At 41.7% G+C, this 13,855-nt stretch overlaps 1 protein-coding gene across 1 annotated transcript in view; it reads right to left on the bottom strand.

Annotated features, from left to right (window-relative positions):
- CRLF3 (cytokine receptor like factor 3) overlaps nt 1-13,581 on the bottom strand; it is a 37,235-nt gene extending 23,654 nt beyond the window's left edge. The window contains exons 1-2 of the mRNA XM_059907096.1: nt 13,402-13,581; nt 49-256 (exon numbers count right to left, since the gene is read on the bottom strand). Of these exons, the coding sequence (XP_059763079.1) occupies nt 49-256; nt 13,402-13,518 (325 nt within the window). The 5' untranslated portion in view covers nt 13,519-13,581. The remainder of the gene's footprint in view (nt 1-48; nt 257-13,401) is intronic.
- Between the last annotated feature and the right edge of the window lie 274 nt (nt 13,582-13,855).

Here is a 13,855-nt window from a genome sequence, read left to right as displayed (position 1 = left end):
GTGTCAATCTGAATGTGCTGCGTTTAACGGGCTCCCTGGACTCCCCACCTTCTTGGACTAAGTCCGCTGCAGTGTTAACTCCGTGCTCTATCAGCTTCTGGCAGTCATCTAGTGGTTTAATGGTCTCCTGTTCAATGGTGTCCACCTCTTGCAAAAGGGTCACCAATCGCTCATCCAGGAGCTTCCCAAGGGTTCCTTTTAAATCATTAAAATGCTGTTTGAGGACATCTCTTGTCTGGGATGCACTCTCTTTGATCTGAAAAGAAATAACATAAAAACTCAGAATCAGAATCTCTAGAAGAGGCTAATCCACAGGCATCACCCCTAATAATCTCAAGGCACTACACAACCATTACCTTCCATTCAATGATAAACCAAATGTGATTCATTTGTGCAAACTTGCAGAATTCCATAAAGTTGGCCTTCAGGTGAGACAGAATGGTCCCATCATTCACAACTATGTCAATCTGGCTAAGTTAATTAAACACACCATGCCTCAATTCCCTTATTTGTCAAATGAGTATAACAATGCTCGCTTCATGGAGTTGCTGCAAGGACTAAATAAAAATAGTCTATGTACCGCACTTGGTAAAATAACGGGCACACTGTTGTTCTCAATAAATAAATGTTAGAAATAAATATTATCTGCACAAAGTAGTCCTTGGAAATAATGTTTCAGTACCAAAAAAAAAAAAAATTAAATTAAGAGGAGATTAAAATTCATTTTACTGAAAAGCAATAAAGAAACGGTAGATTAAAAAACCACAATACAGGGACTTCCCTGGTGGCGCAGGGGTTAGGAATCCGCCTGCCAAAGCAGGGGACACAGGTTCGAGCCCTGGTCCGGGAAGATCCCACATGCTGCGGAGCAACTAAGCCCGTGCGCCACAACTAGTGAGGCTGCGCTCTAGAGCCCACAAGCCACAACTACTGAGCCCACATACCACAGCTACTGAAGCCCGCACGCCTAGAGCCCGAGCTCTGCAACTAGAGAAGCCACCGCAATGAGAAGCCCGCACACCGCAACGAAGACTGAACACAGCCAAATAAATAAATAAATTTATTTTTTTAAAAAAAAGAATAGCTATTAAAAAAAAAACAAACACAATACAAAAAAAAATCACTTCATGGACAAAATGCCCTCATTATGGTAAAAGAAAACTAAGAATTTATTCACCATCCAAAAGGTTCAGAGGAGGCAGAAGACAGATGTTCAGGAAAAACACACTTCTGGGACAATGACTTCATCCTTTTTCAGTCATGGTCCTCTTTGTGAATCTCAATGAGAGGTTTATAAACCTTCTTCCCAGAAAAATGAATAAACCCTACCCAAAAGAAATTTATTCAATTTCAGAGATTACAAATTCCCTCAGATCCCAACCATGGCTTGCTCAGAGCAGTAATTCTGAAACTTGCTTTGCAGAAGAATCACGCATCACACAATTGCATCCTATTATAGTTTAGATGGCAGGGCTCCATCCCAGAAGCAGCTTGGAGAAGGGGCTGGGGGAGCGTATGGGCAGAGTTCTTTTTCACAAGCACACCTGTGACTCTGCAGCCCACACTTTGAGAAACACTACCCTAGGTCCACAGACCCCAGATTAAGAACTGCTGTTCTAGGAGATATGACAGGAAAATCTTTACATCTCAGAGATATTTTGAAAACAAGTCAGTTGTCTATACAGACACTGGATTTTTTTTTTTTTAAGAATACAGATAACACACAATTCACTTTTTCTCACTTAACAGGAAAATTCTAACTATAAGCCAAACACTCAGTTGAATTAAAGCAAACTCATACTTTACTTTGCAGATATCATATTAGTTTCCTAAGACATGTTATGTTTACTACCCTAACCCTTTGCTAACTTGATCTTAGCAAGAGCATTTGATGTCCAAGAAAAATACACCAAGAAAAGAACATATCAAAATATGGATAAAGCACAATATTTCAACAGTTAATAGAGAAATTTAGAAAACTTTCTATTTATTCTCTAACACTAAAATTAAAAAGAATACAAAACTGTTGTCCAGAAATGTTCACAACCATGTAAAAACAAAAGATGCCCACGTCTAAGGACTACAAAGAAACACAGGGAAAAAAAAAATGGTTTGATTGGCTCGGGTGGGGAGATCACAGAAACAATTTTTTCCCCTTTTGACATTAATGTAAGTTATGATGGTATTTGTGCGGTAATGAAAGAATTTCTTAAATCATAAAGAAAAAGAGAAATCCTAATTTAAGTTTAATTGTTAACTAATATCTGTAAAATTACTAGAGAACTTCTAAACCCAAGTCGAAGTTTAAAAGAAATCAGGGGGCGGGTATATTCAAAATGTCCTTGATTTGGTGCATCACCAACTGTGGGATCCTTGCAAATCAGGCCCTAACATACATAGCACCTAGTAAATAAATGTTCAGTGAAATTAAGTTAATCGTGTATGTTTTCAAGACCTTTTAAAAAGAACCAGGAAAAGAATGCCGTATGATTTTGATACATCCCACCTGGAATATTGTTAGAAATGCAAAATCTCAGGCCCCACCCAGAATTACTGGATCAGAAGCTGCATTGGTAACGAGATCCCCAGTTGATTCATACAGGCCTTACAGACACCAGAATAAATGAAGACAACGTGTTGGAGCACCCTCACCACGGGGAGGAAATCCTGCAGTCGAGCGCTATACCAGTGAGTCCTAGCTCCCTCTTCAACGGACACCGCACACACAGGAAGTGCATTGGTTAGGTAAAGTCAATTTCCTCTTTAGGAAGAATTCAAAAGCTCCTTCAGCTGCTGCAGAGCTCCACTACGTTTTGTTTTTGTTTCAGAACCTCAGAAAAAAAGGAAGTGTGTGAGCACAAAGCAGTGAGAGGGCCAGCGAAGGGAGAATCTATTTCCAAATCCACCTCCCGCAATTTCATTGTAAATGTGACTCCTTTTTGTTCATAGATTCCCGACCACTGCTGTTTCAAACTTGACACTACCTTGGCATCATTTTCTTCTCCCTGAAAGAGTTCATAATTCAAAGCCACAGCCATCTTTAATTGAATCATGTAACTAATCAAGTTCATTCGCTCGGCTTTTAATAAAACTAATTTTAAAATGCGAACTTCACTGCTGAGTGAATTTCTTCATATTTGATGTGGTACCATGGTCCAGTGTGCTCACTGTTAGCTCATTCAATCTTCCCAACAACTCCGAGAGGTAGGTCTGTATTGTCTACGTAGAAGAAAGTACAGCTCAAGGAAGTCAAATAACTTCCCCACGGCTTCCCAGTGCCAGAAACAGTGCAACTCCAAGGACCATGGTCTGTCCACTACACCAAGCTGGTTAGTGCTTACAGACCCCATTTTAAAGCATTCCCGTAAACCGGTAAATTATGTATTGGCTGAAGACATTTCCTGCTGCAACGTGTATTTCTTGTCCTTGCATAAAGAATCATGTGGTAGATTCCATATATATGTGTCAGCATATTTGTCTTTCTCTTTCTGACTTATTTCACTCTGTGTGACAGACTCTAGGACCATCCACCTCACTACAAGTAACTCAATTTCATTTCTTTTTATGGCTAAGTAATATTCCATTGTATATATGTGCCACATCTTCTTTATCTAGTCATCTGTCGATGGACACTTAGGTTGCTTCCATGTCCTGGCTATTGTAAATAGTGCTGCAGTGAACATTGGGGTGCACGTGTCTTTCTGAATTATGAATTTTCTCAGGGTATATGCCCAGTAGTGGGACTGCTGGGTCATATGGTAGTTCTATTTTTAGTTTTTTAAGGAACCTCCATACTGCTCTCCATAGTGGCTGTATCAATTTACATTCCCACTAACAAGGGAGGGAGACGCAAGAGGGAGGGAATATGGGGATATATGTATACATATAGCTGATTCACTTTGTTATATAGCAGAAACTAACACAACATTGTAAAGCAATTATACTCCAATAGAGATGTTTAAAAAAAAATGTGGTAGACAACCACTCAGGGCAAAACAACTGTGATGGTTTCTAACAAAGTAAATTTAAGAAAAATACAAATGATACACAACTCAAAGTCCCAAAAAGGAAACTGTAATATACATTGTTTATGTTGATTAACAATATTCAGAACCAATTTTCTACTAAAACCTCTCCTGTAACAGACCATTAAATCTTATTTACAAAGTTTCCACTGCAGTTGACTCTTAATTCCAAAGCAACTGTATTTTTAAAGTTTTAACATAAGGATAAGTTCTCAAAATGCCAAAAAGTCATCAAGCTTATACATCAATACTAAGCCATGCAAAAGCCTAGTAAATATATACTTCACAGCCCTCCAAGACAACAGCGACTGATACATTTTCCTCTAGAGTTTAGCTACTAAAATGTCATAAAACCGACCTAGAATCTGATTTAAGACACCTCTGGTCCTAAGTGGCAATATACAGTTGCTCTATCTATAATATAATGCAACATAACATGTATGTGTTTCAGGAAATTAACTGGAATCTCCTCTGCCTCCTCTGAAACATGCATTTTCATGACTTTATAGAAGAAAAGAATTTTTATCCTCCAAGTGTTATCTAAGAATTTATTTTCCCAATTGTTTTGCTTACAGGAAACTAAAACTATTTTTAAATTAGAGATTGGCTTTAAACACTATTAGCTAACAAGAACATAGGGATCAAAAATAAAAGACAAAGATAAAAAATAGTCAACTGAAATTGAAGAAGCTAACCAAAATGTTTCTTCTCAGTTCATATGAAATGTACTGCATTAGCTATGTGTCTTCACACTGACACCAAGATATTAGTCATTAAAAATAATAATGGCAATAATAACAATACAACAGCAGCTCCCACCTACTGAACACCTACTGTGTACCAGGTACTTATACCCATGGTCTCATTTAAATTCTACCACAACCCGATGAAAAGCTAGTCAAGTGGCAGGAAATCTGAACTGTCTGCTTCGTGTATGGACTCATACGTGCTGCTACATTTCCTTCTTGTCTCTTACAGTTAGGCTTTTTGTTTTTTTAAAAAATATTCATTTATTTATTTGGCTGTGCTGGGTGTTAGTTGCGGTATGCAGGATCTAGTTCCCTGACCAGGGATCAAACCCGGGCCCCTGCATTGGCAGCGTGCAGTCTTAACCACTGGACCACCAGAGAAGTCCCTACAGTTACGTTTTTTTAAAACACGCTTATTAAAACTTTCAAAAAGAAAATCTTGACTCTATCACTTGGTAGTCTGTTACATTAATGGCCCCAATGAACCACGAACCATGCCTTATGGTACTCATGTCCTCATGCAGACCTCTCCCTTGGAGACGAGGCTGGGCTGGTGACTAGCAATGCAGTCACATGTGCATCGTTATAGAGTGGAACTGAGCTGTGCCAGCTCCAGGCCTCAGCCTTAAGACTACCTGGCTTCTGCACTGCGGGGGTTCCTGAGCCACTGCGTAAGAAGCATGGCTATCGGGGCTTCCCTGGTGGTGCAGTGGTTAAGAATCCGCCTGCCAATGCAGGGGACATGGGTTCAAGCCCTGGTCCAGGAAGATCCCATATGCCATGGAGCAACAAAGCCCGTGCACCACAAGTACTGAGCCTGCGCTCTAGAGCCCGCGAGCCACAACTACGGAAGCCCGTGTGCCACAACTACTGAAGCCCACGCGCCTAGAGCCCATGCTCCGCAATGAGAGAAGCCACCGCAATGAGAAGCCCATGCACCGCAACGAAGAGTAGCTCCCACTCAACCCAACTAGAGAAAGCCCGTGTGCAGCAACGAAGACCCAACGCAGCCAAAAATCAATTAATTAATTAAAAAAAAAAAAAAAAAAGAAGCACGGCTATCTTTCTTGAGAGAACAAGTGGAAGGGGGAGGAGAGTGAGAGGGGTGGGAGGAAGAGTGTGGGAGGGAGAGAGAGAGCTTGGCATCCAGGCTCAGCCATGCCAGCATTCCAACTGAGTCCTGCTACTACTTAAGGCTCCAAACAGGTAAGTAAATGTTCTATCTTGAACATTCCAGCCTCAGCTGCCATCTGACTGCAATTACATGAGAGCTGCCAGCAAAATCAGAACTGCCCAACTGAGCCCCGGTTAATCCCCTGAATACTAAGCAAATGGTTGCCTTTTAAGCCATTATGCTTTGGCATAGTTTATTATGTAGTGACAAACAACCAAATCATGATAAAACAAATGTTTAATTCTTGATTATCTGCATCAGTGAACAGGGTGCCTATAATCAAGACTACGAACAATCTAAAAAGAATGTCTGCAAAATCACAGCCACAACATTCATAAAGGCATTCATTCTATATTTGTTGAGGTCTAGTGCCAGGAGCTGGGGTTATAAAGATGAATAAGGCATGATCCTGACCTCAAAAAACTGTCATTCTAGTAAAGGAGACAGTTGCATGCACACGTAACTATAGTAAAAAGTATTAAGTCCTTAAGTAAGTGAGACAGCCACAAACTGCCATCAGAGCTCAAAAAGGTCATTCTGCTGGGAAAGAGAGTAGGAGACATTTAAAGAATAAGTTACCAGTTGGAGAAGGAGGGGAGGTCACCTTGAATAATAATAATATTTGGTGGTATTATTTCTATGGCTAATATTTATTAAGCCGTTCATATGTCCCAGGCATCGTGCTAAACATTTTAAATACATTTCTCATTTTAATTCCCACACTGGCCAAGTAAAGTAGGTACTATCCTTATCCGCATTGTACAGATAGGGAAGTGAGGCGTCAGGAAAGTTAAGTTTCTCAAGGTCTCACACCTAATAGGGGCAAATGCAAAAAAAGTAAAATAACTGCAAATATAAATGATTCATGGATACCCCTCAAAAATAAAAGCCTGTCCCAGGAATTCCCTGGTGGTCCAGTGGTTAGGACTCGGTGCTTTCACTGCCAGAGCCCAGGGGCCCGGGTTCGATCCCTGGTTGGGGAACTAAGATCCCATAAGTCATGCAGTGTGGCCAAAAAAAATTAAAAATAAAAATTAAAGGGGCTTCCCTGGTGGTGCAGCGGTTGAGAATCTGCCTGCCAATGCAGGGGACACGGGTTCGAGCCCTGTTATGGGAAGATCCCCCATGCCGCGGAGCAGCTAGGCCCGTGTGCCACAACTACTGAGCCTGCGGGCCTGGAACCTGTGCTCCGCAACAAGAGAGGCCGCGATAGTGAGAGGCCCGCGCACCGCGATGAAGAGCGGCCCCTGCTTGCCGCAACTGGAGAAAGCCCACGTACAGAAACGAAGACCCAACACAGCCAAAAATAAATAAATAAATAAATAGATAAAAAAGGGAAATTCTTAAAAAAATAAAAATTAAAAAAATTAAAATTAACATTAAAAAAAGTCTGTCCTACATTTGTTTGGCTTTAGATCACAAATTAGCCATATTATTTACCAGGTTTCTAGTAATAAGAACAGTTCTTCTCTATCAAATTTAAATTTACATTACACTCTATATTGAAAAAACAAAATTCTACACAGAGAGAAACTGGGCTCCTCTGTGACACTCACACACTTTTTAATTTGAGGTTAACATTACAGATTCTGAATGCTTGTTTAAATTCTCATTTATATCCTACATTTCAAGTGAGGTTTGGACTCAACAAGCAGCTTTCAGAGTGTCGTGTTTAAAGACAATTTGTGAAAAGACTTAAAAAAGGATGACTGAAAAGCCAATATAAATATGTGGTTTTTGCACACAAATATATGTGCAGCTTTTTTTTTCCCTTGGTAGTTGATTATTTAGTGTTGCTTCTAGAGCTTTGCTTCCGGTATTTTGGCATATTTGAGTCAATTCATTTTCAGCCTACCACCAACAAATGCTCCATAAGTATCTATGTAATAGACTATTCACCTCTGCATTAAAAATTAGACTGTACGTGGGAAATTTTTCATAATGCTTATGATATAATGCTAACCAAAAGAAAACAAATATAAAGTTGCATATACAGTAGTCTTTCAATTTGGCAAAATAATATGTCTAGAAGGATACACCAAAATGTTAACAGTGGTTGTCTGTAAGGAATAGAATTATGGGTGATTTTCAGATTATTTCATCTGTTCTTGGTTTTCCCCAGCTCCAGATTTAACCTTTTCTTAGGACACTATAATAGGGACATTTTAAGTACTACTGCAGTAACAGATCATTTTCAAACAGATTTTTTGGACTGTTTTGAAACGGGTAACAGAAGGGGAAGTGGGAGATAAAAGAAGCAATAACAGCTTTCTTTTCTTTGCTGAGCTACTAAGACTTCCTGCCCTGGTTTTCTGAAATAACTTTTTTCCCCCAACTGAGTTCTCTATCTGTTCCAGTCTTTAACTAGTATGCTACGTGTTTTCAAATCTTGTGAGAATAATGATCTATGGAGAACCTGGTATTGTACATTAGGAATATCAAAGTTCCTAATAAGATCTTCAAAAAATTATCTGAAATCAATTATTAAAAAACTGAAAACAAAATACTATGAGAGGGCTTCCCCGGTGGCACAGTGGTTAAGAATCTGCCTGCCAATACAGGGTTCAATACAAGGGTTCAAGCCTTGATCCGGGAATATCCCACATGCCGCGGAGCAACTAAGCCCGTGCACCACAACTACTGAGCCTGCGCTGTAGAGCCTGCGAGCCACAACTACTGAGCCTGCGTGCTGCAACTACCAAAGCCCGTGTACCTAGAGCCTGTGCTCCGCAATAAGAGAAGCCACCGCAGTGAGAAGCCCGCGCACTGCAACGAAGAGTAGCCCCCGCTCGCCGCAACTAGAGAAAGCCCGTGTGCAGCAATGAAGACCCAACACAGCCAAAAATAAAAATAAATAAAATAAATAACTTTTAAAAAAATACTATGAGAGACAAATGGTCACATTACAGATGTTAAGACACGCTAGGACAAGAGTTGGCTTGAGATTGTCAATTATTCACTTGTCTGTCACTGTATAATTATCTAAACCCATGCTATTTCAAACAGCGTTTTAATCTTGAGGAAAAACCACAGCAGTTTACAACAACACACCTATGGTTCAGGATAAACTACAGAAATCGGTAGAGAGCTGATGAAGAGTTAATGGTATCCTCTAAGGCACTGTGCCTCTATTTTTAATGTGCATACACATCACACCTGATGACGATTCACCAGGTCTAGGGGGGGGCCTGATTCCTGCATTCTTCACAAGCTCTCAGGTCAGGATGACCCTGCTGCAGTCGTGGACCACACTTGTAGTAGCAACGATAAAAGGGACACCACTGCCCAGAGCTGGGCAGGGTCCTCACCAGTGTCTTAATTAGGCACCAGGATCTGGCCCTTTACTCTGAAAGAGCAGAGACTTGCTCTTGTCAATGCCCCTAGAGACACTGAATCACACTAATTAAAGGCACATGAAGGCCAACAGTTCATTTTAGAGTAAATTATAACTGTACACAGACTAGAATATTGGTATTTCTCACTGCTGGCACCTCCAGTACCTGAAACTAATCCCCCTTTGATACTGTACAAACATGGAGTTTCTGGACCTGCAAAGCTTAAAGACTAGGTCCTGGACAGTGGCAATGTCGTCAAACTAGTGTCACTCTTTGAGGCATATCTGACTGGCCAGCTGACATCACTATGTGACATCCTGATCAGCTATCTCTACTCACAACAAGCAGGAAAGTCAACCTGTAGAAATCAACAAGGGATGAACAACACAATGGAACTGAAATCTAAAAATGAATACACAAGAATTTAGATTTTTCCTATTTGTTTTGTTTTTAGGCGGAAGAGGTTAATGACCAGCCACCAAAGGAAAGAGTAAATCTGTGACAGCAGTGCTCTGTTGCCCTACCCACCGGATTTCTAGGACCTAGAATTACCTCTGACCCACAGAATGCACCCAGTGCATATTTATTGAGTAAATGAACAAATGAGTATTTAAGGAGGGTCGGAGTTAATTTCTTTGGTATTTACATCTTAATACCAAGGATTCCAGGGAGCTATATAGAACTATTCTTAATGATTTCAACATCAGTTACGCCAGGCTGACTGTAAATATTATCTGATTTCCTGAAGACAACGAACATCTCTCCAGCCTTTAACTTATTCAAACAGTAAGAGCTACAGACTACCTTTCATTCCTACACAGAACTTCCTTTTCTCTGAAGACAGAGGGTAGGGTTTAAACTTAACCACAAGAAGAGAAACTGCTACATGCTGGCAGTTGTTTTTCACACTAAAAGATTGACAGTAAAAGACTGTTATTCTTGTTCCTTCTAAATTTTCGTAGCCATGATTTCCTAACAGGAGGCAAATTTCATGAGAGATTTTTAAAGGGTAAGAAACAAAAGCAAAGATAAAAAGTACGCCAAGAGTTCTTGAAAAGGTTAAACAAAGAGTTACCACACGACCCAGCAATTCCTAAGTATATACTAAAAGAACTGAAAACATGTCTACACGAAAACTTGTACATGAATGTTCACACCAACATTATTCATAAGAGCCAAAAAGTGAAAATAACCCAAATATCTATCAGTTGATGAATGGAGAAATAAAATGTGGTATATCCACACAACAAATATTATGCAGCCACAAAAAGGACTAAAGTACAGCTACATGCTACCTCATGGATGAACCTTGAAAACATTATGCCTAAGTCAAAGAAGCCAGCCACAAGGGGCCACAGACAGTATGGTTCCATTTATATGACGTGTCCAAAATAGGCAAATCCAAATAGAGACAGAAGGTAGTTTAGTGGTTATCAGGGGCTGGAAGAGTGACAGCTAACAGGTATGGGATTTCTTTTTGGGGTGATGAAAATGTTCTGGAATTAGTGGTGATGGCTGCACAACTTTGCAAATACACTAAAAACTGCTGAATTGTACATTTTAAGGTACGAATTTTATGGTATGTAAATTACATATCAATTTTTAAAAAATCCTATGCCAAAAGGAAACAAAATCGGCAAGTAAAAAATATACACAAAGGGAGCATCTTTCCTCTCTGCTCTCTCATCCTTCCCTGATACAAAATCTTTGACTGAAAAGCCATATATTTTATGGAGTTATTCTGAAAATGACTGGAACCCTAAAAATATCCTAACCACTAAACAAAAGCAGCTGCTTATTTTGATAACATTTTTGTAACATTGACCTTCCTTAAAATGCAAGTTGACAGAGGACTTATTCTACAAACCCAAACGTGTACAACCCACTAGAATTAGCTTTGAGGAAGAATTAAAGCTTTTAGAACTAGAAGCTGTTGTAACTGGCACCGGCACAAAACACATTTCAGTTCACAACAGTATGACATTACTCAGTCTAGTCCAAAGGCAATGTCATTAGGAACCTAAGCTAATGGATGTTCTCTTAGTGTTTTCTGTTTCAAGCACAAGACAATGGTCCTCAAAAACAAAACAAAACCCCATACCAAACTCCACTAAGTTATAGGAAAGTATGTTCTGTCTTTAAATTTTTGGACATAGAATTTAAAAGAATGTAGGTTTGGAAACAATACTAAACCATTCAGGATGAGATCATACTAAATTGTTTTAATGTGCTCAATATCACACGAGAAAGTAATCAGTACTTCTCCCAGGTGCTAAGCTCATTCATTTAGTATCAACTCTGTTTCTTAATCCTTGATGCAGTTAAACAATAGTCTCATTCATATATAAGACGTCTTAATTGGCTGCAACGTTAATCACATAATAAGAGATACTTTAATCTCTTTTTAAATATGCCCTAGATTTAGAACCTCTATTTCAAAACAGCAGAAGGAATAATGCAGATGTTTTCAAGTGGAAATCAAAATGAATATATTGGAAGGCCTTAAAAAGCATTCGTCAAATCAGGATCACCATATCTAGATCTTGCTCCCAGATTTGCTACTAAACTACAAAAGATGCCTGGCCTACATTTAAAATCTACAAGAATTTTTAAATGTATAAAACCTAAAGCATGTTGAGTATCCTTAATGATGAGAATATCCAAAGGCACTGTTATCACAGCAGTATTCTACCAGTTGTAATTTTCAGATTCTATGCAGCATGGGAGTTACTAGGATGACAATATATATTAATAACAAATGTGATGTTGAAAAATCCCACTCACTCAAATGATTCCACTCAGACGGAATCCCACTGACTCAAAAAGCACTTATTAAGCACCTGAATTAATAGTAGCTTGAGGATTATCTGTCCTCCTGCACATTGGCAGTGGGTTATATCTTTTTCTGTATATGTTCCAGGGCGCAGAGAAACCATGTGGCATTCCTTTATCTTTGATAACCAGGTCCCCATGGAGCAGATAACTGCCCTCACTTGAAAGTATATTTAGCTTCTCCTTTCAACACTTCTCTCTTTAAATCTGTTTTTCCGGGGCTTCCCTGGTGGCGCAGTGGTTGAGAGTCCGCCTGCCAATGCAGGGGACACGGGTTCGTGCCCCGGTCCGGGAGGATCCCACATGCCGCGGGGTGACTGGGCCCGTGAGCCACAACTACTGAGCCTGTGCGTCTGGAGCCTGTGCTCCGCAACAAGAGAGGCCGTGATAGTGAGAGGCCCGCGCACCGCGATGAAGAGTGGCCCCCACTTGCCACAACTAGAGAAAGCCCTCGCACAGAGGCGAAGACCCAACACAGCCAAAAATAAAGTAATTAATTAATTAATTTAAAAAATATATGTACTTAAAAAAAAATTTAAAAAAAAAATCTGTTTTTCCATTTCCCTGCACTTTTGTATCCCATCCCCCAGGGGCTTCATTTTCCTTCTTTTGCCCTTCCAACATAGCTTCACCTTAAAATCCAAACTCTCTATAATGGGATCCCGCTACATGATTTTTTAATGCGTTCAGGATCATATGAGATACTAAGTACTACTCTGACACCAATTCCATTCATTTAGTGTTAACGTTACTAATTCTCCACTCCTCTGTCTCTCCTTAGTCCATCCCTTCCACTGTCCATTCCGCCTCCACTTTGAGCTCTCCCCAAGTCACTGCTACACATTTTCCTCACGCTCTCTAAAACCGCTCTCCATCCACAAGGTAGGTTTTCCAAAGAATCTCCACCTCCCCCAACTCTCTCAATCTTTACTACCCTCTGTGACGCCCTCGGTTTTTGCTCCGGTCCCTCACTCCCCCCAACCTCGGACCCCATCGCATCCCCGACACCGCCCCACACAGCTTAGGGAACGTTCCTCACACTCTCCCTCGATCCCCCAAATTTGCCCCTTCCTCTTAAGACCCCCGTCCCTCCCCCCCCCCCGCAGAACCCACCTCCCCCTTCCCAGACCCTGCCAGGTCTCCCGAACCTTCAGAGACGCTTCCCTCCTCCCTTCAGAGTTTCCGGACACTCCCGCCCCTCGCAGCCCTCCGTGCCCTCGCCCATCTCCGGGCACCCCACGCCCTCCCCCGGGCCCACAGCGCCCCTGCGGGCGCGGCCCTCCGACCTGCCTCCGCGCCTCCCGCAGCCCCTGCAGCCTCTGGCCTAGCTCCCGCCGGTAGCTCTGCGCCGCCTCCACGCTCTCGCGGGCCTCCTGCAGCAGCAGCTCGGGCTCCAGCTCCATCGTCCCCTCGTCCGGCCGCGCGGCCGGCGGCTGCGGGCGCGGTTCCCGACTGTCCCGGGCGCCGCCGAGCGGCCCCGAGCGGCCACGCGCAGGCGGAAGCACCGCCCCGCCCCGCCCCACGGCGGCCTTGATTGACAGCAGCGCTCGACGAGCGTCCGGGGCCCAGCGCCTCCCGCGCTGCAGGCCCAGCTGGTCTCAGCTCAGCTCCCGCGCGGCACCTGCCAGTGATGCTTCCTCGGGGCACGTATGGAGCCAGGGAAAGATTAATGACTACACCTCGCGAAGTGCTTCCCGCATCTTACCTTATTCTGGCCTCACTACCAGGCCTTCTTGCACC

The sequence above is a fragment of the Balaenoptera ricei genome, chromosome 20, assembly GCF_028023285.1.
Source record: "Balaenoptera ricei isolate mBalRic1 chromosome 20, mBalRic1.hap2, whole genome shotgun sequence".
Lineage (NCBI taxonomy): Eukaryota > Metazoa > Chordata > Mammalia > Artiodactyla > Balaenopteridae > Balaenoptera > Balaenoptera ricei.
This window is presented reverse-complemented; position numbering and strand designations above follow the sequence as displayed.